A 13,724-nucleotide genomic window follows, 5' to 3' on the forward strand; every position below is an offset into this window, starting at 1 on the left:
TGCTGAGTTCTGCGAATACGCAAGCCCAGTACCTCTGTACTCCTGGGCACCACCAGGCTAAATGTAGGAAGTCCGCCACTGGCGCATGACATCTCTCACAGTGTGGCGTGTCCCGTAGGCCGTATCTGTGCAACCGTTCAGGCGTGTGATACACCCGCTGCAAGAATTTAAAGTGAATCAAGCGGTGCCGCCCGTTCAGGGAAATGCGCCTGGAGGCCGCGCAGCAGTACCCCCACATGCCGTCATCGATTGGAGTCCCTAGGTCAGTCTGCCATGCTAATCTCGCCCTGGTGTAGTGCAGTGCCGTGTGCTCATGGCCTATCCTATACAGCCTAGAAATCAGTTTCTTCGGGTTCTCGGTGTCTATGGTGTATACCAGTTCCGGGACTTCTGGGGGTTCCTCCAGGTCGGGGCCCAAGAGATCCAGCAGCGCGCTCCTCACTCTATGATACTGAAAGCGTTGAAGCGCTGTGGCACGCTCCACTCCATGCGCGAGTTGATCCCACGTCTTCACCTTCCCTTGCAGAAAGAGGTCACCCATGGTGCGTGCGCCTAAGTCGTTGAGGGCCTTGTACACACCAGGCTCCGCCAATGTTGGGAGCCAAAGCGCCCATTGTATCGGCATGTTGGGCGCATACATCAGGACTTTGTCTTGGCGCTGCAAAATAGAGTGCCAAGCGTGGTTAGTGGACAGGAGGGAGTCCAGCACTCCCACTCTGCGGTCCCTGGGTCCGCATATGGTTGCCGGAAGTGGGGTGGGATCCGCGAACAGTCGCTCCAGGATCACATGCGGGATGGCCGGGTCACCATGTATCCAGGTGTGGAGATGAGAGGCCTGTGCAATCCTGTAGTATCGCTCCAGGTCTGGGGCAGCCAGACCTCCCTGCTCGTACGGTAATTGTAGCACCTTCCATTGTACTCTAGGTTGTTTACCGGCCCACGCTAGCCTCACCAGTAGCTTGTTAATGGTCGCAAAGAAAGCCTTCGAGAGGACCAACGGGAGGTTATTGAAGAGAAATAGAAATCTCGGGAGGATTACCATTTTCATCATGGCTATTCTGCCCATCAGCGACAGGGGGAGCTTAATCCAAATCTCCACGTCGTCTACAAGTTTACTGTAGGCTACCCCGTAGTTCTCCCTGAGCATCACTTCTGAATCCGTGTGGAGCATGATGCCTAAATACCTCACCGGTTCCGTGGACCATTGGAGCGGGTAATCCATCTCGAAAGGCTCGGTGATAGGGGTCAGCGGGAAGGCCACTGATTTAGGCCAGTTGACCTTAAGTCCCGAGAGCGCGCCAAACCTCACCACTTCCCTCAAGACCGATGACAAGTTATTGGCCGGGTCTCTGATGTACAGCAGAGTGTCATCCGCGTACGTGGAAATGCCAATCTTGTAAGTAGGGTAGTTGATGGCTTCATAGGAGTGATATTCCCGCATCGCGCACGCTAGTGGCTCCGCCACTAGTGCATAAAGTAGCGGGGAGAGGGGGCACCCCTGTCTTGTGCCTCTGCTAATGGCAATCGGCTCCGAGACAGCGTCCCCTAGCCTGATCCTCGCCGTGGGCATGTGGTAAAGCGCGCCTAGAAGTTGGAGGAATAACTCCCCCAGTCCCAACTTTTTCAGTACCCTACGCATGAAGGGCCACTCCACAGAGTCAAAGGCCTTCTCCATATCGAGGAACACCGCTACAGCCTTGGTGTCATGCCTAGTGTGCTGCATGGCCCCCATGACAGTCCGTATATTATAAGTGAGATTCCTTGCTGGGATAAACCCTGCCTGCTCCGGGGCTACCAACTCCGGGGCTACCAGTGCCAGTCTGGTTGCCAGGACCTTAGCATAAAGCTTAGCGTCCACGTTCAGTAGGGACAGAGGGCGGTATGAACCTGGGAGATCAGGCGGCTTGCCCGGCTTCAAGATTGTGACGATGAGCGCCTCTCTCATCGAGGGAGGCATCGCGCCATACTCGCATATTTCATCAAAGAGGGTGGAGAGGTACGGCAACAACTTGTCCCTGTATGCCTTATAGAATGCCACCGTCAGCCCGTCTATCCCGGGGGCGCTTTCGGGCTTCATGGTGTCTAGCGCGTCCGCTATCTCCTCGCGGAGTATAGGGGACATCAGGAATTCCCTCTGCCAGTTATCGAGGAACGGCATCCGAATATAGTCCAAATAGTTGTCAATTTGGGCGTCCACCCCAGTGATCTTGGTAGTATATAGGTCCTCATAGAATCTCCGAAATTCCGCTAGAATGTCATCCTCCGCAGTGACTCTCTCCCCCCCCGGGGTCCGCAGCTCAGGGATTGTCTGCCTGCGCCTAGTGCCCTTCATTATCCTAGCCAGCAGTGCTCCGGGTCGATCTCCTTCTCCATAAGAGCGAGCTGTCGCGTATTTACCCAGGTGCCTAACCTCTCTATCCGCCTCCTCCTGGAACTCTTTTAGCAGGTCCTGCAAGGACTCATCCCCGAGTGGGGCCGGGTCTAATAGCTGGCGGCGTTCAGAGGCCGCAATCTGCCCTTCGAGAGACTTAAGCCTGTTCCTAATAGCCTTGAGGACACTGGAGTGTTTTGCCATGACTACCCCCCTGACGTAAACTTTGAATGCCTCCCAGACTGTCCCGAACCTGTCCACTGAGCCTACGTTAGTGGCGAAGTAGGTGTCTATGTCCTCCCCCAGGTCAGCCCTGAACGCCTCATCTAGTAGGGAGTATGGCGGGAAGCGCCACGTGAACGGAGGGATCCTTTGCTTGGGAGTGGTCAGTACTAGCAGCACTGGGGAGTGGTCCGACAGGGTACGTGGGAGCGCCCTGCAGTCCTGAACCATAGGAAGCAGTGAGTGCGAGGACAGCCAGTAATCTATCCTGGTATGGATGTTATGATACGCGGAGTAGTGTGTGTATCCCCCCTTGTCGGTGTGCCTATCTCTCCAGACGTCTACTAGCCCCAGTCGCAACATTTCAGCCTGCATCTGTAGAGCGGCCGCCGCCGGGCGACGGGGGGGGCCCGCCGACCTATCCAGCTCTGCATTAAATGTGAAGTTGAAGTCCCCCCCCCAAAGCATTCGGTCAGCGGGGCAGTCGGCACAGTGGGCCGCCATTGCCGCGTAGAAGTCGGGGGCGTCGTAGTTCGGACCGTAGACATTCATGACTAGTATGTCGTGGCCCTTGCCCACGCACCTGCTCAACACAAACCTCCCTTCCGGGTCCGCTTTCAGTAGTGTGAGAGACAACTTGGATTTCGGGTTGATCCATGTAAGGACCCCCCTTGCGTGTGTAGTGAAGCCCGCGTAAGTGGCGTGTCCCTGAAGCCCCCTGTGCTTGAGCATGTTGCTGGTGTCAGGCAAGTGAGTTTCCTGCAAGAGTGCCAGGTCTATGTGGTGTCGAAGTAGGTACTGCAGCACCTTGCGGAGTTTTCTGTAATCATTTAGCCCCCTAACGTTCCAAGTGACAGCCTTGAGGGTCTCTGTGTCACTCGGGAAGTCATCCTGTGATGCATCAACCATGGTCCCTAAAGAAGCACATTAATGTCAAGGCCCTGCCATACACCTCTCCCCCCCGTCCATAGCAGCCGTCCATGCCCTCCGAGGAGCACAACATTTCAAAGCACAATCTGGACCCCCCCCCCCCCCGAACAGTACTGAACCCATAACCCCAACCTCTCCCCCCCCCCCACAGTCCACCACCCCCAACCTGGTGCGACCGAGCCCTCCAACTCTCCCGTCCCCCCGCCTCCCACAGTCACCCAACCCCCAACCTGGTGTGACCGAAATTCCAGTGCCCCTCCCCCCCCCCACATTCAAACCCATGCAACAATTCCCCATTTCAGCTCTAACCGAGCCGTACTCGCTGTAAGCGCTGGGGCAGAGGTAGCCTGTGTAGTCCTTATGTCGTCCACTACCCCACCAGGACTATCAAACAGTGTCCTTCAGCTTGCCCCTTCGCCAGCGCCTCGTTAACAAGAGTTAGCAGTGTCCGCTACGTTCCACAGTTCACCATAGTGCGCAAGTGCTCACCCCTCCGGCCCCCCCCCCCCCAGATTCTGCAGTACCCTCCTGTGTCTCGCATATGGGAGCCAAGTACCGCCTAGGGCAGTGCCAGCAGCGCAAGCGCAGCCCCCCAGTGGTCCCAGTACATGACACACAAATCTCACCCACAGTCCAACGAGCACTAGTCCAGGGCCTGTGGCTGTGCGCCCCTGAGCGGCTATCTCCATTAGACCAACGAGGGGAATCAGGGGTGCTGAAGCGAACAGTTACTCGGATTGCACTGCTGACCGCCCTCCGTTATTCAGTCCTGTTCCTCGAGGTCCCCATCGCAGTTCCGTTCCGCCGATTGTGGGCTCGGACTCCCCCGGGCCTCTTTCATCCAGACCTTCAAGGATTTTTGCAGTTCTTTAGGGTCCGTGAAGAAATGCGAGCGCCCCTGCCTATTGATGCGTAGTCTCGCTGGGTATAACATGGCGTAGTCCAGGCCCAGGACTCTGAGTTGCTGTTTGTACGGAACAAATCTCCGTCTCTCCTCCTGGACCTTCGAAGTGAAGTCGGGGTATAGCGATATGTCCATTCCCTCGTACTGCAGTTTGCCCTTTTCACGGGCCGCTCTGAGGGCAGCGTCTCTATCCCTGTAATTTAGTAATTTAGCTATGATCGGCCTAGGGTTGGTGCCCGGGGGGGGCCTCGGGCCGAGGGTGCGATGGGCGCGTTCCACTATGAACATCGGCGAGAAGGTGTCTTCCCCCAGCATCGTCTTCAGGAGTTTTTCAATAAACAGTTCCATTTTGCCCGTTTGGGTCGATTCAGCCACGCCCGTGACGCGGATGTTGGAGCGCCGGGAACGCGCCTCCAAGTCCTCCGACTTCTCCTGGATGACCTGAAGTAGTCTACCAAATTGCTTACGGTCAGCGCCTCCTCCGCCTCAGTGAGTCTGCGTTCTGCCATGTCCAGTCTCTCCGCGTGCTTGTCCACTCTTTCTGTCATCCGGTCCATCCGGTAGGCCAGTGCATCAATCTTGCTCCCAATGGCCGACATACCCTCCTGCAGCCCTTTCTCCATAGTGGTAAGCATCTCTTTGATTTCGGCACATAGTGAGGGACTCTGGTCACCAGTCGTGTTCGGGGACTGGGCTGCCGGTCGTTCCGGTTCCTTCTGCCTGCGTTGCTCAAACGCCAGCTTCGTTTGCGTCCGGTCTCCCTTGACCATCGTGAAGATTCGGGGAGGCAGTGGCACCTCCCGACGGGGAACCCACTGTATGCCTGATCAATGTATTTGCACCCTCGCTGGCGGTGAAAGGCTGCTGTGGTGCCGTAATCTGGGCTGCGTGGGGAGCGCGGCCTGCTGGGGCCTGGCGGCGCCACTTATGTGATTGGCCTCCGGGATGGCGAGGGGGTCGCCCTCCAGTCTCCCCAATATGGCTCAGGGCAGCAAAGAAGTCCGTTCTCGCGGGGGGGAGACCACTGCCCCACACAGGCTGCTCGCTTCCTGATTAAGGTCCGGCACCCCTCAACTGCGGGGAAGTATGCCAGGCAGAGGCCCGGGCCGAGCCTACCTTCTGGGTGTTCCTCGGTCGCCACGTGGTCCGCAACCTGCCCCGCAGTCGCACCGGTGTCGTCCTCGCTGCCCCCTCCGGCTCTCAGGGGTGTGTCAGCCGCTCCGCTGCTGCTCCGGTGCGTGTTTCCGCCGCGTGGGGCAGTCAGGGGGCCAGCCACTGCCAAGTATCGTCCGACCCCCAGCCGACCGCTCGCTCCTGCCGCACGTCGGGTGACGTCGCTCGGCCTCGCCGGGCAGGAAAGGCCGGGGATTCGGGCCTGGTCCGGCGCCGGAAGGGCAGTCAGTCAAAGTAGGGTTTCCCCGGGCCGATTTCGGCCAGGATCGCAGCCGGAGGTCCGTTAGGGAGAGGGGGGACGCGGTCCGCTGGCCAGTTGTGTGTGGCACTGCTGGTGAAGGATAAATGCCGGATAGTCGGTGGCGCTGGCACGGAGCTCCGCTCTTACGCGTCCGCCATTGACGCCGGCTAGCTCCGCCCCCCAATGCTGCAGTGAGTTAAGCAATCATTAACATTTTGACATACTTACGGCCTCTTGATTTGCCTATAGTAACAGAGGAAAACAGAACTGGTTTGTTTCCTTATTAGGATCCTGTCTCTTGTTCTAGACTCCTATTTTCAGTTGAGTTGTTCAGTATTTTAAAACAATTCAGTTGATATATTCCTTGGAACCTCTACCATTCGCTGCTAAACAATGCACTATCATTTTCATTGAGCTTGCATTCCATGTCCTCTGGATGTAGCTGGTTCCAATATTACTACGTGGAAGTATATTTTTGTTATTTTTCAAACCTTTAAATTGTACATCAACTCTTAAACCAATTTTCTTTAAATCTATAGTTTAATTTCCTCGATTCTTCATTATTGCATTTTCAGTTTGTTTGCCCAACCCCTCCTATTTGGTCTGACATTGTGCGTTGGGACATTTTCATAAAATAAGAAATAAAGCTATTTGTTCCTGGGAATCCAGAAATGTAAATTTTGAGGAAAAATCAAGAATCATTACTTATTGAAGACCTTGCTAGGCGTTCCCAGCACTAACAGACCACGCAAGAAATCTAGGAATCATCCTAGATGACATGCTCAACATGACTGCTCAAGTCAATGCAGTATGCACCTCCTTCGTACACATTCTACTCATGGTGCGAAAGATCTTCAAATAATTGCCTCAAAACACTAGCCAGGCCATAACACAAGCACTCCTCACCAGCAGACTGCTTTTTACATGTATCTGGGTGCCAACAGTGTGCTTTGGGATGGGCATTCCATTGCGTATGTTCAGCCCAACCACTAGTGATGGGAACCCACAGTGTTCCCTATAACGTTCTGATTGAGGTGTGAAAAAGACTTCGTCGAAATTCTCCATGGTGATAGTTTGAGGAAGGATAGAAGCCAAAGCGCCATCCCACACCGCTTTCCCGTTCCTCTGGTGTGAGATAATCCAAGGAAGTTGTATCTCTTGGTGTTCACTAACAGGGAGATGTTATTTTTGTTCAATATATCAGGAACACCTCTCGGCGCTTGTTCTGTAGGTGTTTTATTGTTAAAACAAACAGTGGCAAAGCCAATAGGTCTAACATTGGCTACCAAACTTTTAGCTTTGTCAATGCTTGTTTTTGTGTGGTGTTTTTGTAAACGGTAGGTGCATGTTTTTTCATAAACATTTTCCTCCTAAAGGAGGATTTCGATTGACAAATGCTGAAATGAAGCTCTTACATCGAATGGTGCTTAAGTATGGAAATAGCTTTACCAGACGTCATAAGAGCCTAACGTTTTGACTGAACTGCTGCCTCCAGAGTCTCACGCAGCGGATGGCCTGGTCTGCCCCCCGTGACCGCAGACCGCTCCAGCAGAGGGGCCAGCTGCTGAATAGCGATCGCCCCATGACTTCAGAGCTCTAGTTCAGCAGCACTTAGCAGTTTTGTGATGTCTGGGCTCCCCGGGGCTTCTGTGATGTGTTGCCCCGATAATAGCTAATAATGTTGCAGCTACGAGCCTTGCATTGCTCTCGTATTGTGACTACCCGCCCCACACCCTGCCTCTCAGTTTGAGTTTTCACTGAGAGGAGCGGTACAAGTATCCGAGCCGTCCGGTGAGGCTGCACCGAGCCATGCATGGTTCTTCGTGCTGTGGTGACACTGGAATGTTTCACGGAGACCAGATTGCAGATTTTGTCATCCAGGTTAAAGTTGGAATTCTACATTCTTTTAACAGCTTCTGTGCGAATAGGAGAACACATCGTAGGGAGCCAACCTTTGGAATTCCGGGTACGGGGGTGAGGTAGTTATAGATTGATTTTTCCACGTTCCAAGGGTGGTGATTATCCCAGTGCTGCTTGTAGGCTTGAGACAAGACACGTCTGTCTTCAGGAGCAGCGTGGTTGAAACAAATAATAGAGTGGTTGTTTTGAGAAGACAAGCGCAGTACAGTGTGCACTAGGAGTCGAGTAGTGTCGCAGATTCGCAGCACGGACAGTGCCAGAGGAGAGGCCTCGTGTGAGTGCCTCATTGGAATAGTCCCGGTTCGTGGCCTCCGTTAATGTGTGAGCTAGAGCCTGGGCTCATATTTTAGCACTAGGCAGTAAAAGCTAGATACGTGCTAATCGATTCTGGGTGCAGATGCCCTTGGGAGCAAAGGCTATAAACTTTCATCATGGCATCGATGGCACGGTTGCTAAATTTCACAATAGATAGGTTGCACTGAGTGTAAATGGCCTCTGAGAGAGTGATGATAGTCTCACTGGCAAAATCTAAGAAGGCGTTCTGACGTCTCCGTGTCCATTGATCTAAGAAGTCTTGCCTGATATATGGACCGCCCACACAGGCGAGGCAGTACATGAAGATTCTAGGAGTTGAATTTTTAAATAACTAGTGAGTAAATCACAGCTAGATTCGAAAAAAATGTTAGTTTGTAAATGGTTCTGAAAAGTCAACTATATTGACTTGGACAGAATGTCTTTAGGTTACAGTAATTCAAAGCCATAAGTGCCTTTTCTTTAATCAAATGAGAAACTCATTTGATGTGATGTGCATTAATCTAAAACGGTTTCTATAGTATAGTTATGTAGTTTAGTATAGTTTCCAAGTACACTTGCCTGCTAGGGAGCATCTTTTGTATTAAAACTATATGTAATGGTTAATACTTTTCCAAGCATTTATTTCTTTCAGCTGCGTATTTTTTCCCTTTTTCATTTTGTGGCTTTCGTTTGATATAAACAAAAAATGTAAAACAGAATATATAACCATCGTAGTAGCTTTCTATGGCTCGACCTGTTCACTTTGCAGTGCTTGTTTTTAAGTCCTAGATCCCTATGAAGTAGGGTAGAACCAGATTTTCAGGACGTTCATTTACTTGCATAGTGGAGACTTGCAAATCTTGAATAGCAGTGGTCGAGGGTAGAGCCCATGCGTCTTCTCCCAAGCAGACTCCTGTATCTGTTCACAGCCTCTTAAGTTATCTTTTTTTTGCTCCTACAGGGTGATGTTCGAACTCTGCAATGCCTTACACGGATCGTCATGGACGGATCTGTGGATTTCTGGATATCGAGGAGCATGAGAGCAGTGGAAAATTTCTGCGGAGATATTTCATCCTGGATACACGGGTAGAAAGTCTTGTCTGGTATATGGATAACCCACAGGTGAGGCAGTACATGAAGATTCACTGACTTATTTTTGAGGGAACTAGTGAGTAAAACACGTCTAGCTTAAACAAAAAATGTTAGTTTGAAAAAAGGTTAAAAAATGTTAACTACATTGACTTGGATAGTTTGTCAAACCATTTGGTCTGAAACTTTTTATTTTCAACCCTATCATTGAGTGTAATCTTTTCTCCTATCCTAACTCTAAACTTCCTGTCCCTAACTGTAGTTTTCTCCAACCCTAACCCATAGTTTAACCCTAAATTTATGCCTAATCCTAATTTTTCCTTAAATTAAACATAACTCTATCTCTGATGTAAGCCACACTGTAACCCTAACCCTAACATTTAACACAAGCCTATCTTTCATGCTACGCGTAACTTCCACCCTGCCCATAACGTTCACCCTGACCTCACCTCAACTGTCACTGTAACCTTAACTTTCACCTTTTCATAAACCTCTCGCTGTATGCGTGAATCCAATTATAAACCCATCTACTTTTGTTTTCATACTTCTTTCTGTTCTCGCTGTTAATATTCTCGCTAATTGCCTGTTCAACTCATTGCCTTTGAACTGCATGTAATTCAATCTATTGATCAAACTTATTGCTAAACACAGTAAAGAGCTATAGCAAGTGTATTGGTGCTAGTCTTATGGTATGCATCCCTTTGCCGGCATTAAAACAGCCCTTGTGGATTTTGGTGGGTGTCCCTCCTGGTGTTGGGCAGCATCTGGTGGGAGGAAGGCCTTGAGTTAGTCCTTAAGCAGCAGCAGCCTTGTAGGTGAGGGCTCTGTGGAGCTTGAAAACTCAAACATAGCACCAACAGACATGTGACCTGCTGTTGGAGGTAGGTCTCCTGATAGCAGATTGGCCTTAAATGGCTCATGACCCCCAGGTAATCTAGCTGCAGTGGCAAGATGTCGAGGTAGAAGGCCAAATGACATCTGCAGCCCTTTCGTGATAGCTGGTACAGTTTTGGTCAGAGGAACTTCTTTATCAAAAGCAAGCCAGCTGAAAGTGGCTGCTATATTATGGCAGAGAGAAACACCCTGAGGTAGTTCTCTGGCACTGGTTCCCCCAGAAAGGTTTTAAAGTAACTATTTGTTGCCTTAAGATAGGCTTCAGATGTACTGGTTTGATTGCCTTTGAGACTGTGATGATGGAGGTTTTGAGTGGAGGATGCAAGGATACCCGAGCAGAATGGCTCATTTTGGATAAGGGCTGGTCACAATCAAGTACTCAACATATTTTTCTTTGTCTTGGTTATCCCACTTGCATGCAGTGTGTGTAGGTGTGAATACTGCTTCTTCGAGTGTTATGTCCAATGTGCTGGCTCATTTACAAGCAAGGACTCAACAAAAAATTTCCAAACGTATTAAAATCACAGCCCAATTTTTAGAATGGCAAACTATTGCGACCCACCTAGCTTTAATTGATAAGGCAGACCTATTTTCTTACTGTAAAAGAAGCAATTGTTTGTGAACCCCGCATCCTTGCCTATACCATTTGATATCCTACTGCTGCCAAGAAAATGATCTGCCTATAAAAGTGGCAGATTGTGAACTAGCCTGTAGCTGGAACATTTTTCAGAGTGGGGTACTGGCCTTTGGCGTTGGTTCACTAAAATCACAAGTTTTCTGAAAAATCTTGTTGACACCAGTGAATTAGAAAATTTGGGAAACCCTTACTGCAGCAGAGCACTGTATTCAGTGCTCTGAAAAATTTACTTTACATTGTATGATAACCGGCATCTTATCTCGTAGGATACTGGTTCTTAACCACCTGACCACGACTGATGTTTTTACTGCCTTAGGTAGCACGCAGCAGAATCGATGGACTAAAAAGATGTGCCGTGAATGTCGGATACACCGAGGGTAATCAGTGTTACTTCAGCGGGTACACTGAGGTGGCTCACAGTAGTAACGCTGGGTGAGCAGGCACTGTGGCGGCGTGCCACGAGCGTAGACTGCACGGAGGATGGTCCGTGTCTCTTAAAGCGGGTACACTGTAGTGTTGCGCGGCCTGAGTGCTTGAGGTGTCTCCTGGGATACCTGCTGAAGTAACACAGATTACCCTCTGTGTAGCTGACGTTCATGGCACGTCTTTATAGTGCTTGATCGTCCATCGATACTGCTGCGTGCTAATTCAGCATACACTGTAGATCCACACGTCCTTCTCAGAGCTCACGGCTACTTTTTCACAAAATTTTGACTGGATTGCCAACAATCTGATATAACTGTACCGGTTACATCTTTTACACTCTTTCACATGAAGCATAACGTTAGCAGCCAGGTTGGAATTATCACCGGCAGCTCGTTTAAACTAAGACTAACACTGCTACATTCAGATATCGTAAATTTGTTCGGATATCTGTCAGTCTAACTTAAAAGACGCCATTACCAGCCGGGTTGGAATTATCACCGGCAGAGCGTTTATACAAAGACTACAGACCTACAGCCCTGAGGAAGTCGCGGGATTACTCCCATTGGCGACGAAACACGTGTTGTGTCGGCTGGTTTTCGTTTTGAATAATAAAATCAAGAATCAGTTTCCTGGAGATGAACATTGACATTACTTTGAGAAATACATTTTGTCATTTGACTAATACCTTGTTCACATGTACCCAGGACTTGCTTCTATAGTAAATTGTGTAGGGTCTTTCCCTACACACACTTAGGGGTTTAGGAATATCCCCTTACCTGGTAACACCGTACATCAACCACATGTGCAATAACTATAAGTAGACGTTTACATAGCAGAGCGCCTATATTCCTGAGTCACTAACAACCCCTCCGACATATCAAAACATATTTCTTTTGGCATAACATCTTCCAGGAGTACACAATCAAATTTCGGGTCTGCTAAGTCGTCAGTCACAGCAGATACACAACTGGAAACTTCATCCTCAAGGTCTTCAACCATTTTTCAAAAGGTGGGGCCACCCAGACATAGATCTGTTTGCCACACACACAAATGCAAAATGCCCAACCTTCACTGCCAGGTTTCCACATCCGTTGACCAAGGGCAATGAGATATAGATGAACTGGTCAGGCAGATTTGCGTACGCTTTTCCTCCACTCCCACTCATTCCGCTAGTAGTACGCAAGTTCACGCAAACAGTCTCTCAAAATGATCCTAGTTGCTCCAACATGGGCCTAGCAACCATGGTTCACAACACTTCTGGAACTCTCAATAGTTCCACACCAACAGCTACTGCTCCCCCCAAACCTGCTTACGCAGAACCATGGAGAGATACAGCATCCAGATCCAAACCAACTGATTCTAGCAATCTGGCTCCTAAAGACCTAGAGTTCGGTTAACTCAAACTCCCACCAGACGGTATGAACATTATTAAAGAAGCCAGATGCCCTACTACTAGAGCGTGCTATGCAGCCAAATGGAAAAGATTTAACAAAATTGACCCACTGGATGCTTCAATTCAGAACATTATTTGTTACTTGCATCTACAAAATGTTATCTAGCTTACACATCTATAAGATTATATCTTGCTGCCCTTGCCGATTACCTGCAAAACAGACATTTGCCATTGTTTAGGGTACCTACTATCAAAGCGTTCATGGAAGGCCTTAAAAGAATAATTCCTCCCACAAGATTACCCTCTCCATTGTTGAATTTGAACATTCTCCTTACTAGGCTCATGGGTCCTCCATTTGAACCTCTACACAAATGCGACCTGCAATTCCTTACATGGAAAGTAGCTTTCCTTGTTGCAATCACCTCTCTCAGGAGAGTAAATGAGATCCAGGCTTTAACCATACAAGAACCATTCTTACTGATCCATCGTAACAAGTTGGTTCTGAGAACAAATCCAAAATTCCTTCCCAAAGTAATCTCTGCTTTTCATCTTAATCAAGCTGTAGAGTTACCCGTTTTTTTCCCATACCCAGGTTCCATAGCAGAGCGAGCTCTCCACACATTTAATGTTAAAAGAGCTATACTTTATTACATCAACAGAACTAAACCTTTGACTAAGACAAACCAACTGTTTTGTGGCTTTCTCTCCACCTCATAAAGGAAACCCCATCTCCAAAGCTGGAATTGGCAGGTGGATAGTCAAATGCATTCAAATATGCCACCAAAATGCAAAATGCACATTACCAATTCCCCCTAAAGCACACTCAACACGCAAACTAGGGCCTTCCATGGCAATCTTAGGGAACATTCCCTTAGATGACATTTGTAAAGCAGCAACATGGGCTATGCCACACACCTTCACCAAACACTATTGTGTAGACGTGCAGGCAAAACAACAGGCTTCGGTAGGCCAGGCTGTTCTTAAAACACTTTTTCAAACCCCTGCAACAGATTCAGGTGACCACCGCTAAGGGAGAGCACTGCTGTACAGTCTATGCAAAAGTATGAATTCTGCAGCTCATAAGCCTCGAACGGAACATGCTACTTACCAGTACGCATCTGTTATAGGTATGTAGAGCTGCAGAATAACATACGCCCACCCGCCTCCCCGGTACCTGTATCTGTTACAGTGTTATCTTACTTAGATACACTCACATGGACATCTTTTCTG

The 13,724-nt window shown here is 49.5% G+C and overlaps 1 protein-coding gene across 7 annotated transcripts in view; it reads left to right on the forward strand.

Annotated features, from left to right (window-relative positions):
- The window catches only part of PLEKHA1 (pleckstrin homology domain containing A1), a 712,942-nt gene that overhangs the window by 127,898 nt on the left and 571,320 nt on the right, over positions 1-13,724 (forward strand). For all 7 annotated transcript variants that reach the window (XM_086922967.1, XM_086922963.1, XM_086922965.1 and 4 more), the window contains exon 2: positions 9,017-9,177. In XM_086922967.1, the coding sequence (XP_086779093.1) occupies positions 9,037-9,177 (141 nt within the window). In that variant the 5' untranslated portion in view covers positions 9,017-9,036. The remainder of the gene's footprint in view (positions 1-9,016; positions 9,178-13,724) is intronic.

Source organism: Lissotriton vulgaris, chromosome 5, assembly GCF_964263255.1.
Source record: "Lissotriton vulgaris chromosome 5, aLisVul1.2, whole genome shotgun sequence".
Classification (NCBI taxonomy): domain Eukaryota; kingdom Metazoa; phylum Chordata; class Amphibia; order Caudata; family Salamandridae; genus Lissotriton; species Lissotriton vulgaris.